This window comes from Syngnathus leptorhynchus, chromosome 20 (assembly GCF_054491065.1).
Source record: "Syngnathus leptorhynchus isolate UIUO chromosome 20, UIUO_Slep, whole genome shotgun sequence".
Classification (NCBI taxonomy): domain Eukaryota; kingdom Metazoa; phylum Chordata; class Actinopteri; order Syngnathiformes; family Syngnathidae; genus Syngnathus; species Syngnathus leptorhynchus.
Genome location: NC_141214.1, coordinates 6,592,553 through 6,608,429, shown reverse-complemented (window position 1 = coordinate 6,608,429; position 15,877 = coordinate 6,592,553). Strand labels below are relative to the sequence as shown.

Below are 15,877 nucleotides of genomic sequence, written 5' to 3'. Positions count from 1 at the left end.
TCACAATCACAAAACAATTTACTTTAGTGTGGAGTCCGAGAAGTCCGGGGTGTGTATGAGGCTAATGGGAACGCCCCTTGCCCTTATTGGACCATCCTTGTGTCAGCGCAGTGATTGGTGGGAAGTCCGGAAGTGATGTCCGTTCACTTCCTGAAGTCGAATGGTAGCACGGAGCGGGACAGGAGGAAAGTTCCTCGCGTGACAAAGAAGAAGCGCTTTGCCTTCTTTTCTTGTACATTGCGCGCCGTAAGTTCGGCGGGGTAGGCCAAGTCAAGCCTAGTTTCGCCTAGCCAAGTCAAGTGGCCGCCGAAGATGGACGCTGCACCGGCCAAGAATAAGCCGCAGGGCCGCCTGCTGGTGTCCACGCAGTTGGACGCCAAAGATGAGCTGGAGGAGGTGAGCCCGCGCCGTGGCACGACCATGCTCCTCGACACACAAAGCCACACGGCGGCTAGCGAGATCGTTAGCATGGCTAGCTTAAAGTGAGCGGCTACGCTCGCTATCTTAGCTTAGCCTCCGCCTATAAACTGGGAGCCAGTAAACAAATGCTCGACTTCAGACGAAACTGCGCATGCGCTGCCTGCTCACTTCAGCGCGTGTGTGTGTTTGTGTGCGTGCGCGCGCGCGCGCGCATGTCTGTTTGCGTGCGTAGAAACTGGAGCGTTGCGTTGGAGTGGTGCACTCTTTGACCACTGGCCTTTCCGAGAGAGAAGCGAACGACGCTCTGACCGCCAGCGTAAGTTGATGACGTCACTATCAGCAACACAACAAGCTTTCACTTCTTCTGATCTTTGCAAGTTCCTTAAGCGCTCCTCGATGATGTCCTCGTGCAAACTCACAGGCCCTTGGTTGGCATGGTCGGAAGGTTGGGACCAAAAAGTGCAAACACCAACCACCAATATCTCTATATTGTTAAAAAAAAATGTAATTGCCGTGGCCCAAGTCACGCATTTGATCATCGAGAAGCTCGCGACGTTGCTGTGAAGAGAAAGACCTGCGGCCAACGGCGACGTACTGACCCTGCTTTTGTTGTTGCCGTGACAACCAGGCGTGCAAAGGCCAGCAGCAGCACGAAGAGGTTTGTCTCGGACTCTTCGCTCTGCTTCTCACTGAACCGGCTCAGGCCCAGAGGGTAAGACCCCCGAGACCCCCATGTCTGATATCACCGTGGCAACACACGTGTCTGCGTGCAGTGTTACAGAGACCTGACTCTGGTGAGCAGAGATGGAATGAATGTGGTCCTGGTGAAGATAAATCAGATCTTAATGGAGAAGTTCCTCAAGCTGCAGGACATTCCCAGAAAGCAGGTGAATGCAGACGTGCGCGTGCGCAAGTCTTTGTGAGCAGGGTGGCCTTGAAATGCGCGTGTGCGCGCGCGTGCAGCTGGTGTGGCTGGTTCGAGAGCTGGTGAAGAGCAGCGTGATGGCAGTGGATGGCGTCGTCATGACCTTGCTGAAGCAGATTGCAGGTCAGATACGCAGGTGCCCGCGTATGCACGCACGCTGGATGATCAGGTGACTGCGTGTGCGCCTGCAGGTGGAGACGTGTCCACGAAAAACATGTGGCTGGCTGAGAACGTCCTGGACATCCTGCTGGAGCAGAAGTAGGACACGCACACATGCGTAGGCGCTGTTGTAAAGCATCTTCTCAAGTGCATGCGTGCGCAGGGAGTGGGTTGTGAAGAGCGGGATGCTGATCGCCATGTCGGTCTACACCTACCTGCGCCTCATCGTGGACCACGGCGCCCCCAACCTACTTCCTCTGCGCCAGAAGGAAGTGGACTTCTGCATCGGGATGCTGCGGGAGAAGGTGAGGTCGGCGACGGCCGGCGACGGCAACGCCCGGTTGATCCCGCCTTTGTTTCCCCCCGGGCAGTTCCTGGAGTGCGTGATCATCGGCAGAGATCTAGTGCGCTTGCTGCAGAACGTGGCTCGGATCCCTGAGATGGATCTCCTGTGGAGAGACCTGCTCCACAACCCTCAAGTCCTCAGTCCTCAGTTTACCGGTAAGAGCCTTGCCTCTGTCCCCCGCGGCGACGCCCTCCAATAACCCCCCTCGTGCCCGTGTGGATCAGGCGTTCTCCAGCTACTCACGGCGCGAACTTCCAGAAAATTCCTAGCCTGTCGTCTGACCCCCGACATGGAGACCAAGCTCCTGTTCATGACGTCCAGGGTAAGCGACGGGTCGGGCGGCTTCCCGCCCGCCTCGCAACTCGTTGCCATCCCCCCTCCCCTACCGTCTGCTACGCACAGGTGCGCTTCGGCCAGCAGAAGCGCTACCAGGACTGGTTCCAGCGGCAGTACCTGTCCATGGCCGAAAGCCAGTCGCTGCGTTGCGACCTGATCCGCTACATCTGCGGCGTGGTCCACCCGTCCAACGAGGTCCTCAGCTCCGATATCCTGCCGCGCTGGGCCATCATTGGCTGGCTGCTAACCACCTGCACGGTAAGCGCGGCGGGCGGGCGGCACGCGCGGCGCCGATCGGCCCTCGTCGCCTGACCCAAAGTTGCGTATGTGTGTAGTCCAACGTGGCCGCCTCCAACGCCAAGCTGGCGCTCTTCTACGATTGGCTATTCTTCAATCCTGACAAGGACAGCATCATGAACATAGGTGAGACCCACGCCGACCGGCGGCTCGGTCCACGGGAATGGCTTGTAAACGGGGGTGCGTGCGTGTGTTTGCGTGACGTAGAGCCGGCCATCTTGGTGATGCATCATTCCATGAAGCCCCATCCCGCCATCACCGCCACGCTTCTCGACTTCATGTGCCGGGTGAGGCTCCACCTCTCGGCCGTCTCGGCCCGACGTGTGGCGCTCTGGCAATGACCCGCCGGCTTCCTCTGTGTCCTGGCTTCCTCCCTCCTCAGATCATTCCTCACTTCTTCCCTCCGCTGGAAGTTCAGGTCCGTCAAGGCGTTTTCAACTCACTCACCTTCATCATGGAGAAGCGAGTGCTGGCGTAAGACACACAGGCAAGCACGCGCCCGCGCTCGCCTCCCCAGGTTTGCGGGCTTAAAGGTCATGTGACCCGGCAGGCACTTGGCTCCCTTGTTCGACAATCCGAAGCTGGACCGAGAACTTCGCTCCATGCTGCGAGAAAGGTTTCCGGAGTTCTGCAGCGCCCCCTCGCCGCCGATGGAAGGTGCGCCCGCCCGCCCGCCCGCCTGCCCGCGCTTACCGGACGGAGCGTGCAAACGTAACACGCTGTGTGCGCCTGTAGTGAAAATGGAGGAGATGGCGTCCATGGAAATGGAGCACCTGATGGATAAGGAGGAAGGTTGCTATGACAACACAGAAGCTGCCTTCAGTGACGACGAGGAGGAGGTCAACAACAAAGGTTGCCATCTTTATCCTCCTCCCAAGAATTGAAATTGCGACTCATGTTGGTGTGTGTGTGAGTGCAGGAAGGAAACGCGAGTTCAGGTTTCATCCAATCAGAGAGACTGTCGTGGAGGAGCCCGCCGACATCACGCCCTGGCTTGATCAATTAGAGGACACCATGAAGGACAAGGTCGTACAGCTTCAGAAGTCAAGGTCTGTGGTCGACAGTCAAGTTTCCGCCGATGGATACTGACCGATAACCACCGTTGTCCTCAGTGACACGGAGACGCAGTGCCAAGTCATGCAGGACATCGTGGACCTCATCCTGGAGGTAACTGGACTAACTTGGCATCACGACGAGTGCTTGAGCGTGCGCGTGTTGCAGGAGGACTTTGACACGGAGCAGATGGCGGCCTTAGCCTCGTGCCTGGCGGAAATCTTTAAAGAACATTTCCGAGGAGATGTCCTCCCAGAAGACATCACTGACGAGTAAGGCCGCCCGCCCGCCGCGTGCGTAGGCGCGCTCCCCCGTCTTCTCACTCGCTCGCGCGCGTGTGCGTCAGGTCCCTGGAGGAATCGGTGTGCAAGGCGGTGTGTCTGGTCTTCCGGAACCTGGTGACCATGCAGGAAGACAACAGCGGCTTCTCGGTTCTTCTGGACATGCTGGCGGAACTGTACCAGAAGCAGCCCAAGATTGGTTACCACCTGCTCTACTACCTGAAAGCCAGGTGGGGCCCGCCATTGGCGTTTTGGGGTGTCACGCGGCCGCAAACAAACACCGTCGCTCTCGTGTCTGCGCTCAGCAAAGCGGCAAACGGCAAGATGATGCTGTACGAGTCCTTCGCTCAGGCCACAGCGCTCGGAGACCTTCACACCTGTCTGATGATGGACATGAAGGCGTGTCAGGAGGACGACGTGCGCTTGCTCTGCTACCTGACGCCCTCCATCTACTCGGAGGTACGCACGCGCACGCACGCTATTGGCCGGCGGGCTCTCTGAGCGAGCCAGCCCCTTTTTGCTCTTTCAGTTTCCAGATCAGACACTGAGGAGCGGCGAGCTGCTCAACATGATCGTGGCGGTCATCGATTCGACTCAGTTGCAGGAGCTGATGTGCCACGTGATGATGGGAAACCTGGTCATGTTCCGCAAGGACTCCGTTCTAAACATTCTGAGTGAGCATCGGCCGTCGACAGAACCGGCCGCCGCCCACAAACTCTAGCCACCTGACACTTGTCTTCTTCCTTCCTTCCTGTCCGGGCAGTCCAGTCTCTGGACTGGGAGACGTTTGAGCAGTACAGCACATGGCAGCTGTTCCTGGCGCACAGCATCCCTCTGGAGACCATCATCCCCATCCTGCAGCACCTCAAGTACAAAGGTAGCTTTCCAAATGGGAAAGGGAAAACGTTGCAATTCAGACTCAAGAAAGAAATTCCAAATCCAACTCACATCATCTTTTCGGCTACCTTCACTTTCTTCGCAGAGCATCCCGAGGCCTTGTCTTGTCTGCTGCTGCAGCTGCGGCGGGAAAAGTAAGGGCGCGCACGGCGCCGAGCGCACGGCGGCGAGCAGACGGCGTCGCCCCCCTCACCTCTGCCCGTGTGCCTCAGGCCCAGCGAGGAGATGGTCAAGATGGTCCTGAGTAGGCCCTGCCACAGCGAGGACCAGTTCACCACCAGCCTCCTGCGGCACTGGGCGTCCAAGCACGACGACACCCTGGCCGAACACATCAAAGCGCAACTCATCAAGAACAACAACCAGCCGCGAAAGAGGCAAAGGTGAAGAAGCTGACTAGGAGCCGCCGAGGCGCGTGTGCCAAAAGCGGGTCACCGAGCGTGTCGTCTTTGCAGTCTACGCAGCTCGAGCAGCAAACTGGCTCAGTTGACGCTGGAGCAGATCCTGGAGCATCTGGACAACCTGAGATTGAGTCTGAACAACACCAAGAACAGCTGTCAGTGCGGGCGGAGGGGCGGGCGGGCGGCCATGCCTCGCCACAGCCCACCAAGCTCTGATTCTTGCCTTTTGTTGTTCTACTCAGTCTTCAGCCAGACGCCCATCCTTCAGGCCCTTCAGCACGTCCAGGCCAGCTGTGATGAAGGACACAAGATGAGGTACGCACATGCGCTTTTTTTCTCGCCTTCCGGGTGAACCTAGAAACCACAGTTTGCTATCTTCCGAGAGAACTCGAGATATTTGTCGCATCTCGGCTCTTTCCGTCAATTGTACGCGGTCCAAAAGAAAAAAAAACCCAAATTCAAGGCAAAAAAAAATCCGTCATCCCTCAGCAAATGGTGCCAAAAGAGAAATATCGGGTAAAAGCGGCGGCGCACTTTCAGTTCACCCGGAAAGGGGCCCGCGATTGACGGGGCAATCGGCCACGCAGGTTCAGCGACCTGTTCGCCTTGGCCGAAGAGTACGAGGACTCGCAGGCCAAACCCGTCAAGTCTCGCCGCAAGGCGGCCGCCACCTCGCCCCGCTCACGCAAGGGCCCCGTGCCGCCCAGCAGCAGTAACAACGAGGAGGAGAGCGCCTCCAGCAGCGCCTCGGTACGTTGCCACGTCCTGCGCCATCCCGCGCCGCGCCGGCCTAAAACTCATTGGGATTCCTGTTTATGACTCAGGAGGAGGAAGACTCCAAGCCCAAAGCGCCCAAGAGGAAGAGGAAATGCTCGTCGGCCGTGGCCTCCGACAGCGACTGATGGCCGAGGCTGTCGGACGATGCAAGGCAGCCGCTTGCCCGGCAACCGCTTGCCCGGCAACTCCTTTGCCCGGCAACCGCTTGCTCGGCATGCACCGCGCCACTCCTCACTTTTTGGGGAACTGTCATCAAGGGGCTTTTCCACTTCCTGTTGTTTTTAGCCGCCCCGTCCTTCCCAGCTGCCGTTGGAACGCCGGTATGAACCCCGAGCCCTTTTGCTCATTGACCTGGTACAGAGCAGCTGTGCCGCCCGCCCACCATCACGTGATGGTCATCAGCCAGGCTTGATTGGACCGACCGTCGGATGCCCGCGAGGTCTTCTTAAGACCGCCCAGCCGGTACTGTCTCCAGTCACTTCCAGACTCATCCGCCGTTGATGACTTTTGAATGGGTTTCATGTCCACGGCAAAGTCGGGAGGCCGTCTGCGAACTCCACTGTTGACTCTGGAACGCATCCCGGAATTCTTCATCCCGCCCCGCGACGAGGTACCACCACGATCCCGGGCAACGTTTTGGAGCCCTACAGATTCTGTGCGGTCGTGGCACCGGGAGTCCCTATTTCTCCAGGATGATGGCGGCACCTCGGCACGCGTGACATTGTCACAGGGCGCCAAAGAGATGCGAGGGCGGGGCAACAGTGATGTCATCTTCTGGTCAGACACTTTTAAGGCGTTTCTAATAAAAAAAAGAATTTGAAGATGACTTGCCACCCATGAACTTTTTCTTCCATCCAAACGTTTTAAAAATTTGTTGAACTAGTTTTTGATCCAAGAAAATCGGACTTTCCTGAAGTAATTTGTACGTGTCGGTGATGTCATGTGACACACGTGTACTTGATGGACTTGTATGTTAGCAAGTGTGCAGCTTTTTGGATGTTCTCCGCATGTGGAACTTTGTCTTTTGACTGGACTTGACTCTTAAGTGTGTGAGGTTGTGACTCCACCCTGAAGATGCTCATCTCAGATGTTTCAAACTTTATTTAGAACAGCTAGCATTAGATGTTTGGTGCAAACCAAGAATTGAGTTCATTCAATGTGAATTGAAAGGATTCGATGACATCATCGCTGAGTCAGCAAATGTTGAGCGAGCGCTATGAGAGCAAAGTTTTCCTTTCAACTTTCCAACAAGCTGCTTTTAGACTCTGACGGAGGTTCCGGTTCCTGTTCTTGGTGGACAACCGAGGGACAGGATGTGGACGTCGTGGCCACGCGGAAAAGGCGAAGGAGGTCTTGGAAACGAAGGCTCACCTGGAAAGAAGTGGCGTCAAGTCGTGACCGCAACGTGACTGCAAACCCCGCCCCCATCTCACCTGCCGGGCATTTTTGGTTCCCAACTGGGCGGAGACTCGCCTGAACGTTCGCCAATTGGCTCCTTCCTGCTGACAAGCTGTCAGGATGAGGCGGTCGGCTTCTCTGAGGTGAGCGGCGAAGCAGACAAGGTGAAATGACAGAACCGCCATGAAATGCCACCGTACGATGTGGGCGGGGCCCTCACCGAGTCCAGACCACCATCTTTTCTCCGTTTGCCCCCGTCGACACGTTTTGAGCGGAAACGGTCGGTGGGGCTTCCTGCTTCGTGCGGGCGTCATTTGCTGTTTTTCTGGGCTCGCTCTTTTCCGGAACAGACTGGTACGGCTCCAGTTGTGGGCGGGGTTCTCCTTCCTGAGAGAAGCACGCCATACCAAAAAGGGCAACTTTTGCTTCATCTGTTTTTTTTGTTTTTTTTTAGGCTTCAGCTTAAAACAATCATGGCGCCCCCCCAATCCCTCACGCATACCTCAGGCAGAGGACATAAAGTTTCATCGACTTGTGTCATCTTGGCCACGGCCACATCCATAGCGCAGAGCCTTGATGATTCGGAAAAAGCAGGAAGCTCTGGCTCTGCTTCCTCCATCCTCTGCATGCCTTCTCCCGCCGCCGTGGGGGCGGAGCAACCAGGAGAGGGCAGATTGTGGCCTGTGGGGCTGGGAAGAGCCGAGGACAAGGGCGAGGATGTGCGCTCAGCTTGCTGGACGAAACCCATGCGGCGGAAGTGCAGGTTGGACGGGAGGCGGGATGGGTAGCACGTGGAGGAGGAGCCGAGCGCGGTCATGTGACCGGAGGAGTTAACCGCCTTTGAGATCGCAGGAAGACTTCTCTACGGGGAGGTGAGACACACGGACAATTTTCATCTGTGTACGTGCGTGCACGCTCACACATGTACATGTTGCGGCATCTCACCACCAGCCACAGAGGCATGAGGCGCACGTCTCTCTCCACTGGTGGGCGCCGCTCCGACGCGGCAACGTGAACACACGCCCGTGGCGTGCGAGGAATAACACGCTTGCGGCGGAACATCTACACACAGACGCACACATTTGCCTTCAAACACATTTAAGTGCGTGTGCGCGTGTATTACCTTGACGATATTGTCCGGGACTCCCGGTCTGCAGCACTGCTGGATCCTGCGTCTCACTTGAACGACACTTTTGCCCAACAACAAGTCGCACAGCAGCCGGGTGGGGTCACGTGAGCCCTCCAAGTTCCGAAGACCCGTGATGAGCAGACTGCGTACACGCACACACACGTGCTCACAATTTGATTAATTGCTCTTCTGCAAAGTTTTCATGTGTTCGATGATGCGCATGTACCTGTCTTCTGCCGCAGTGAATGCCGCCGTCCTGCGGGGGCAGTAGTGAGCCGGGTCCAGGCTGACACGAGGCAGAAGTTGCGGGTAAAGAAAGACCCGACTTGTAGCAAAGATCCAAGCCAGCTCGGCGGGCATCACCGGAAAGCAGCGCACTGGTAACAAACACGTACACGCGTGACCAACGACGGGGAAATGCGCACTTAGCGTAGACGGCCGAGGCGACTGACTTTGTCCGCGCGCATCGGGCACGCGCTTGAGTTGCGCGTAGGCCACGGGGCAGTCCCGCAGCTCGGCCAGCAGTTCTAGCGCCCCCTGTAGGTTGGCTGCCCTAAAAGCGCTGAGCCGCTCCGGCGAGGTCATCGGCTCGCCTCTTCGCGCGAGGAGGTCCAGCTCAAACTGACACACACAATGGCGCCGTCGGTCACAATTGCACTCGTTTTGCCGCCCGTGCTCGCTTCTCACCAGGAACTGTTGCGTGGTTTCAGCTTCGTGGCGGAGTTCTTCCACGACTGACGTGAGAAGGTGAATCTGAAGCAACAGCTGCACGTGCTGGATGCACACACACACATAGAAATTTCACCAGCATTCCCAAAAACCCAAATATGCACGTTGGTTCGATTTCCGATCGATCGATCGGTTCTTACCTGCTGCACTTGCTGTGCCAGTGTGCGCCTGTGCTGTGCGTCCAGCCTGAGTACGGGCACACTGGCCGTGTGTCGGGTGCTCCTCATGAAGGACAGCTGCTGCTGGACCGTACGCCGCTCTGCCATTGGTCGGTGGCTAACCTCCACGTTGCTCTCGCATGTTTCTTTGTGCGTGTGACACGCGCGTCCGGCAACACGCTTGTCATGCGTGCGTACGGCTTCCCGCGGAAACTCTTCTTCTTCGTGCCCTTCGTCGTCCACTTCCTGGCCTGTCAGGTCCTCTTTCAACTATCAGCCACACACAAATATCTTTGTCTTTGTGTGTGTGTGTATGAGCACGCGTGTGTGTGTGCGTGTGTCTGACCGTTTCAAAGAGCTCCTCCATCAATTCATTGACTTCCTTTTCTGTAGATCATCAACATCATTATCACCGTGATCACACTATGGCGTGCGTGCGTGCGTACTGACTGGTGATGCGAACGGCCTTGTCGTCACGGTAATCCTCCTGGTCCGGCTCGTCGATATCAGCCAGGAAGTTGTACTCTGGGTCATCTTCGTCGTCGCACTCCTCTGAACACACGGCAAGTTAAGAAAACGCGTGTGTGTGTGTTTGGCTGCATATCTGTGTGTATATTTGCAGTTGTGTTCCAACTTCTCACCGTCGTTGTCCACCTCAGAGGTCATGAGACCTCTCAACCAATCGGTCCAGTTGCTGTCCTCGTGGGCGGAGCCACAGTCGTACATGTCGGGCGTGATGTCGGGCGCTCGGAGCTCCGCCTCCAGTCGCCCCAACGGGACGTCCCGGAGAGGACGCTTTGAGCGCGTGCGGTACGCCATCAAGCCCCCCTCGCCCGTGTCCTCCAGAGGCTGGCCGCACAATTCCGGATATTATTAGCATCCATCCGAGGTCTGATGCTAATATCGCTCCCACCTGGTACGGGTCCAGGCACACGGCCAGCTCGGCCTCTACAGCGTGCAGCTTCTCCAGGAAGTTGTCTGTTTGCGCGGACGGAGGCGGAGCTTTGGGTGGAGGCGGGGGGCCCATTGAGGCAGACTCGGCCCTCGTCGTCTGAGGGCGGACGGGAAGCGCGGCTTGCAACAGCTCACAGCCACCCACGCACGAGTACCGCCGCGTGCCTTTACCTTCCCATCGCGCAGGTGCCGCCGGCTTCCTCTCGGGGGCGACGCGGCGCTCTCAAAGTCGCTCTCTAGCAAAGTCTGCCGCATCAAAGTGGCGTCAGTCACGTCATCATCATGAACTCTCCGGCACCCGCCGCCACCCTCACATCTTCGGCCGTCTCGTCCTCATCTTCATCGTCGGGACGATACTCTTCATCGGAGGAGTCTTCTTCGGCGAGGGGGATGTCTACGAACTGATGGACCTGGACACACAAAGGCCAAGAGGTGGCCATCTTTCAGTCAGCTGGTGGCGGACGGAGGCAACAGAAGGTTTGACTTTGACCTTGCTGACGTCTCGCCCAGTCTTGATCGGAGAGATGTTCCACGCCGGGACCGCCTGCCGGGAAAGGAAGCCAGCGGCGACAGCGATGACATCATTAGTGATTGGCTCACTCATTCCCATTCCTCAATCGCTGCAAAGAACGACTGAGGTCCACTGTTTCATATCCCCCACCTCACCTCGCCTTTCTCCACAACTTCCTTCAGCTTGGATCGCGTCATCTTGGGCTCCTGCAGAAGCACAAAGTCACTCGGTCAATTGCCTGATCCGTGACGCACATCTCACAACTCACAAAGGGCGGCACGGCGTCCGTCTCATTGATGGCGGCTTTCATCATAGCCACCACGTGCTCGTTGGTGATGACTTCCTGCGGGCAAAGGTCAGCGTCAAGACAAGCTCAGCGTACACGCAGTCGGGCGTGCCTGCGCACACTTACGTGAATGATGTTGCGCACGTTGACGCTGGTCAGCTTGTGTTGCTTGGACTTGCACTCCAGCAATTGGTCGAGCTGTCTATCAATATCCAAGCCTTCTCCCGGCCTCTCTTTTTCACTGTTCTTCTTCTCCTCCTCCTCCTCTTCAGTCTGCCTTTTCCGTTTCCTCTTGACCGTTCTCTTCCCGCCGCCCTCAGCGCGCTCGTCTGATGGAAGCAGAGGTGGCCGCTCAGATGCCGTTGCCACGGTGACAGCTGTGATGCTGCGTGTTACCAGCAGTGATGATGAGCTTGGGGTCCGCGTTGTCATCGGCATCGTCACGCTCAGGGGGGAGCGGCCGTGAGGCAAGGTTAAATGCTTCCGCTCTCAGACGTTTGCAGGCAGACTTCATGATGCATCATCGATTACTTCTGGAGGGGGGGCGGCAGATTTCAAAGATCCAAATCAAAACAAGTGAAATGGGCATCTTTGTTTTCATTTGTGCCAATTCTTATATATTTTAACATGCTCTATTTTAAGATTTAGTCCAATTTTGGAAAAGGGAGAACATAAGTTTTTACTTTCAACATGTAGACTTTGACTATTAGCTTGCAATTAGCTTTGATCAATTCACAAGTAGCTTATTTTAGCATCTAGCATGGATTTCGAACAGGAGCTAACATGCTGAGAGTCAAGACACGCGCGGGGGTTCTATATAAGTAGCAAAAGTACTCACCCAAACATCAGATAGGCTTCATCTTGGACTTCGTCAACCGCCTTTGCCGTTTTCTTCTTCTTTGGTATGTTTTAAAGCTTATTCTCCTCGTCCCTCGGTTGCTGAGAGCCACCTAGTGGAATCCCGTTGTAACAGCTTCTCCTTCTCTTGGTTGTTCCTTTCCTTAAAATGCAAAAACAATCTCAATAAATATGAGTGACTCATGAAAACATCCACTTGTTCATATCACGTTCTATACCGTTAATAAGATATGGTTATCAGTGATATTCGGGAGTTGGGCCGAGGTTTCGCCATCTACTTACACTTCAAAATAAAAGTAAGGATGAAATAATCACAAACGTTGCCATACCGTCATTAATGCTTATTAATGCTCATTAGCCTATGTTCCGTTAATCCTTGTTTCCTTTCGCCGAATCAACTAAGTTTTGTCATCGTTTTGCTGCAAACAAGTCATTACGTTTAACGCGGCACTTTTATTCCGAAGGTTGTTTCCGGACAATTGAGTTAATGTTTTAGCTTTGACGCTGATCAAGCACGTCTGCGCAATTTTTTTCCAATTTGGTTGGAAACGTTAATATTGGTCATGGCGGCTGGCCGTCGTCTCCTCGCTGTCGTCACGTTTTTGCTCTTCGCTCTTTTTCCGGCCTCGCTGTCGTCGCGCAATGACGTGCTCGTGCTCGGAAACGCCGACTTCGACTACTTGGCAACCGAGCACGACACCATGCTCGTCAAATTCTACGCGCCTTGGTAACGCACACTTGGTTAAAAAAGCGCAAACAGCGTACGCATCACTCAGGGCACGCTTGCTGCTGCTTTCATTCAGCTCCTACAACATGCCACCTTCCTTTCTTCTCAATTCCTTTCTTTTTTCCTGTCTACTCTTTCTTGCCTGTGCCACCATTAATTCCTCCATCATGCCTTCATTTTTTCCCCACCTTCAACCCTTCCTTTCTTTCCTTGTTTGCGTCCTCCTTTCCTTCCTCCCTAAACGTCAGGTGTGGCCACTGTAAGAAGTTAGCTCCAGAGTTTGAGAAAGCAGCTGGCAAACTGAAGGGAACTGTGCAGCTAGCAAAGGTAACACCGGCCGTTTGTGCGTGCGCGTATGCGCCAGCCCTTGTCTGACTTGTGCGTGGGGCGTGTCAGGTGGACTGCACGGCCGAAGCGGACACGTGTAGTCGTTTCGGTGTGTCAGGATACCCGACGCTGAAGATCTTCAGGAATGCGAAAGATTCCGCCTCCTACGATGGTCCTCGGTCTGCTGGTAAAAGCTGCTGGCGCCACTTTTTGATGGTCACAAAATGAGGCACTGATGTTTTTATTTTTGTGCGCGTGCCCCTCAGAGGGGATCTTTGAGTACATGACAAAGCAGACAGGTCCGGATTCTGTGAGATTGTTGACCGAAGAAGACCTGCAGACCTTCATCCGCCACGACGATGCTTCCGTCGTCGGTACGAACGCGCCGCGATGAGCCCCGGCTCGGACGCCCTTTGACCTCCTCGCCCGTGTCAGGTGTGTTTTCAGACGAGGACAGCTCTAGCCTGGGTGACTTTGTGAAAGCTGCGGGACTTTTGCGAGATCAGTTCCGATTCGCTCACACCACACAAATGACGCTGGCCGCCCCCTATGGACTCCAAACAGAGTCAGTCTTACTTTTCCTACTTGAAACTTTCAATGGTGGCCTTGTGCCGTCTGTCGAGCTACCCTTTGTGTGTCGCACGTTTCAGAGGCATCTTGTTGTTTCGGCCTCCCCGACTGGCCAGTCCGTTTGAGGACAGCGTTGTTGTTTTGCCAGATTTCGGGACCATCCCGTCTCTGAGACGCTTCATCCGAGACCACGTGTAAGTGTGTGTAGGACTAATAGGAGCAGAACATTTTTGTTTTGATTGAATTTGAAATTGCAATCAATACTAGCCATTGTTTAATGCTTTGGAAAAAGAAATCGTTTTAATTTGAAATTGGGATCAATACAAGTCATTGTTTACTGCTTTGGAAAAATAAAACAGCTTTTGGAAGAAAGTTAGCAAAGTCAAGTGGCTGAAAAATGGTACTTGGACTCCATGCGTGTCTAGATTTGGACTTTGTCCTCATATGACCTCGGAGAACAAAGATCTTCTGAGAGTTCGTGACCTCCTGACTGCCTTTTATAACGTGGACTTCCAACACGACGCCCCAGTCTCCAAGTACTGGAGGAACAGGTGACACGCGTGCACACCGGACGGTTGTCTTAACGGCTCCGGTCAACTTCCCGTCCATGCGTCCGTCCCGTCGCCAGGGTGATGAAGGTGGCGACCAAGTACGCAGGACGGGGCCTCTTCTTCTCAGTTGCCAATCAGAAAGACTTCCAGGCCGAGCTGGAGAATGAGTTTGGTGTGGGGACGTCTGACGGCGGAGATGTTCCCCTGGTGACCATCCGCACCAAAGTGGGTCACAAGTACACCATGAGGGAGGAGTTCACGTAGGTAGCATGCAAAGCTGCTAACGTAGCACAGCATGAAATGACGATGTTTCTTGCAGGAGGGACGGCACCTCGCTGGAGAGGTTTCTGGACCAGTACTTCGCCGGGCAGCTGAAACGCTACGTCAAGTCAGAGCCTGTCCCTGACAGAAACTCCGGCGCCGTTAAGGTGTGTGACGCGAGCGGTATATCGTGACTGACGGCGAATGACATCACGGGAGTGTGCGCCGCACGCAGGTGGTGGTGGCAGAGTCCTTCGACGCCCTTGTCAACCAACCTGACAAAGACGTCCTGATCCAGTTTTACTCGCCGGCCTGTCCGCACTGCAAGAAGCTTGAACCGGTTTACACCGCACTGGCTGAGACGGTACCTTTTATCTTCATTCCGCTTTACGCTCGGTGCTTGACACGAGCTTAGCCTGCTAGCTCCCACCGCCTCGTCTCCAAAGCCGAGCGCTATTTTTGAGAGTTGTTTGCGCTGGTACAACAAGAGGTTCTCTTGTCAGCTGTCTACAGATGCAAGCGTGGTCGTCGCCAAAATGAACGCCGTGGATAACGACCTGCCGCCTGGCTACGTCGTCCAAGGGTGAGCTCACGTGAGCCGCCCGCGTCCGGACATGCCACGCGCAACCGATTGACGCTTTGGCTTCTCTCAGGTACCCGACCATCTACTTGGCGCCGGCCAGCAGGAAGAACGAGCCAGTCCGATACCAGGTAAGCCGGCTGGCGTTCTTTCCCTGGCCACGGGGAAGCGCGTGTGACCTCCGCCTGTGGTCTGTGGCAGGGTGGGCGGGAGCTGCGAGACTTCCTGCGCTTCTTGCAACAACAAACCGGCCAGCGCCACCTTCAACGGGAACTCTGATCGGTGTCGGTGTTTGAGTCCGAAGCGGAGTTGTGGCTGCGGCGGCCATTCTCAGCAACTCCTTGCAGCCTCGCCGAGGTGCTTTCTCTGAAACGGCAAGAACGTACAATCGGAAAAGTCATTGCATTTTTAACGAGATACAAAAGGTGACAAACCCTGCTGTGAAAGTAAAACTTGAAGAGCTCCGAGATTTCGTCCTCCTTGGGTAGCACTTATCCGTGATGATGCATCTATGTATGGCAAAAAAAGATGCACGTTTGCGCCCTGGGCACGGGAGGTGCGGCCGGACCCCTCTGCACGCAACCCTTGCATTGATTTGTTTGTAACCTTTGTAAAGGCTCGGGTTCTATGTATGCATTGATTGATTGCTCTGTATGATGTATTTATTTGTATGCTTGATTGTGTGATCCATTTTTCTCTTTTTAAAAGAAATCCAATTTGGCATCGCGGTTATGTTCTTGTGGTTTGTAGAGTCATGCAACATTTTATCAAATCTTACATCACTGTGTGTGTGTGTCTGTGTGCGTGTGTGTGTGTGTGTGTGTGTGTGTGTACAGAGAGAGCGAGAGATACACATATATATATATATATATATATATATACACACATATATATATACATACACATATATATATATATATATGGGAAAGTGGGCGTGGCGTGGCAACCC

The 15,877-nt window shown here is 55.0% G+C and overlaps 3 protein-coding genes across 8 annotated transcripts; 2 read left to right on the top strand and 1 right to left on the bottom strand.

Annotated features, from left to right (window-relative positions):
- Window positions 1–110: 110 nt before the first annotated feature.
- On the top strand, window positions 111–6,704 carry ints3 (integrator complex subunit 3). 2 transcript variants are annotated; one of them, XM_085900709.1, is made up of 28 exons: window positions 113–396; window positions 653–736; window positions 1,049–1,132; window positions 1,194–1,307; window positions 1,384–1,468; window positions 1,537–1,603; window positions 1,668–1,809; window positions 1,876–2,005; window positions 2,075–2,172; window positions 2,253–2,444; window positions 2,522–2,609; window positions 2,691–2,770; window positions 2,866–2,957; window positions 3,034–3,140; window positions 3,219–3,335; window positions 3,403–3,532; window positions 3,596–3,650; window positions 3,705–3,808; window positions 3,883–4,047; window positions 4,123–4,276; window positions 4,347–4,491; window positions 4,581–4,694; window positions 4,800–4,848; window positions 4,927–5,094; window positions 5,167–5,267; window positions 5,355–5,427; window positions 5,700–5,862; window positions 5,937–6,704. In XM_085900709.1, exons 1-28 carry the CDS (start codon window positions 313–315, stop codon window positions 6,012–6,014), a joined length of 3,063 nt encoding a protein of 1,020 aa, XP_085756835.1. In that variant the 5' UTR covers window positions 113–312; the 3' UTR covers window positions 6,015–6,704. The 2 variants fall into 2 exon arrangements, with proteins under 2 accessions (XP_085756834.1, XP_085756835.1); XM_085900708.1 differs by having other exon boundaries at window positions 111–396; window positions 5,167–5,427.
- A 270-nt stretch (window positions 6,705–6,974) lies between these two features.
- On the bottom strand, window positions 6,975–12,980 carry LOC147041254 (GON-4-like protein). 4 transcript variants are annotated; one of them, XM_085900712.1, is made up of 23 exons: window positions 12,828–12,980; window positions 11,893–12,054; window positions 11,451–11,584; window positions 11,181–11,383; window positions 11,037–11,111; window positions 10,924–10,974; window positions 10,748–10,801; window positions 10,572–10,667; window positions 10,429–10,503; window positions 10,217–10,354; window positions 9,945–10,152; window positions 9,754–9,855; window positions 9,650–9,690; window positions 9,286–9,573; window positions 9,104–9,190; window positions 8,869–9,037; window positions 8,643–8,793; window positions 8,411–8,558; window positions 8,233–8,349; window positions 7,790–8,149; window positions 7,508–7,674; window positions 7,323–7,425; window positions 6,975–7,260 (listed from the first exon to the last, which is right to left on the bottom strand). In XM_085900712.1, the coding sequence occupies exons 3-23, from the start codon at window positions 11,566–11,568 to the stop codon at window positions 7,126–7,128; spliced, it is 2,886 nt and encodes a 961-aa protein (XP_085756838.1). In that variant the 5' UTR covers window positions 11,569–11,584; window positions 11,893–12,054; window positions 12,828–12,980; the 3' UTR covers window positions 6,975–7,125. The 4 variants fall into 4 exon arrangements, with proteins under 4 accessions (XP_085756838.1, XP_085756836.1, XP_085756837.1 ...); XM_085900710.1 differs by having other exon boundaries at window positions 11,451–11,587; window positions 12,828–12,979; XM_085900711.1 differs by lacking the exon at window positions 12,828–12,980 and adding an exon at window positions 12,131–12,219 and having other exon boundaries at window positions 11,451–11,587.
- Window positions 12,425–15,649, top strand: LOC147041253 (protein disulfide-isomerase A3-like). Of its 2 annotated transcripts, none has more exons than XM_085900715.1 (13): window positions 12,425–12,639; window positions 12,888–12,966; window positions 13,036–13,153; window positions 13,233–13,340; window positions 13,414–13,531; window positions 13,617–13,730; window positions 13,962–14,087; window positions 14,165–14,347; window positions 14,407–14,515; window positions 14,584–14,712; window positions 14,852–14,931; window positions 15,002–15,059; window positions 15,130–15,649. In XM_085900715.1, the coding sequence occupies exons 1-13, from the start codon at window positions 12,476–12,478 to the stop codon at window positions 15,205–15,207; spliced, it is 1,464 nt and encodes a 487-aa protein (XP_085756841.1). In that variant the 5' UTR covers window positions 12,425–12,475; the 3' UTR covers window positions 15,208–15,649. The 2 variants fall into 2 exon arrangements, with proteins under 2 accessions (XP_085756841.1, XP_085756840.1); XM_085900714.1 differs by having other exon boundaries at window positions 13,402–13,531.
- The last annotated feature ends 228 nt before the right edge of the window (window positions 15,650–15,877 follow it).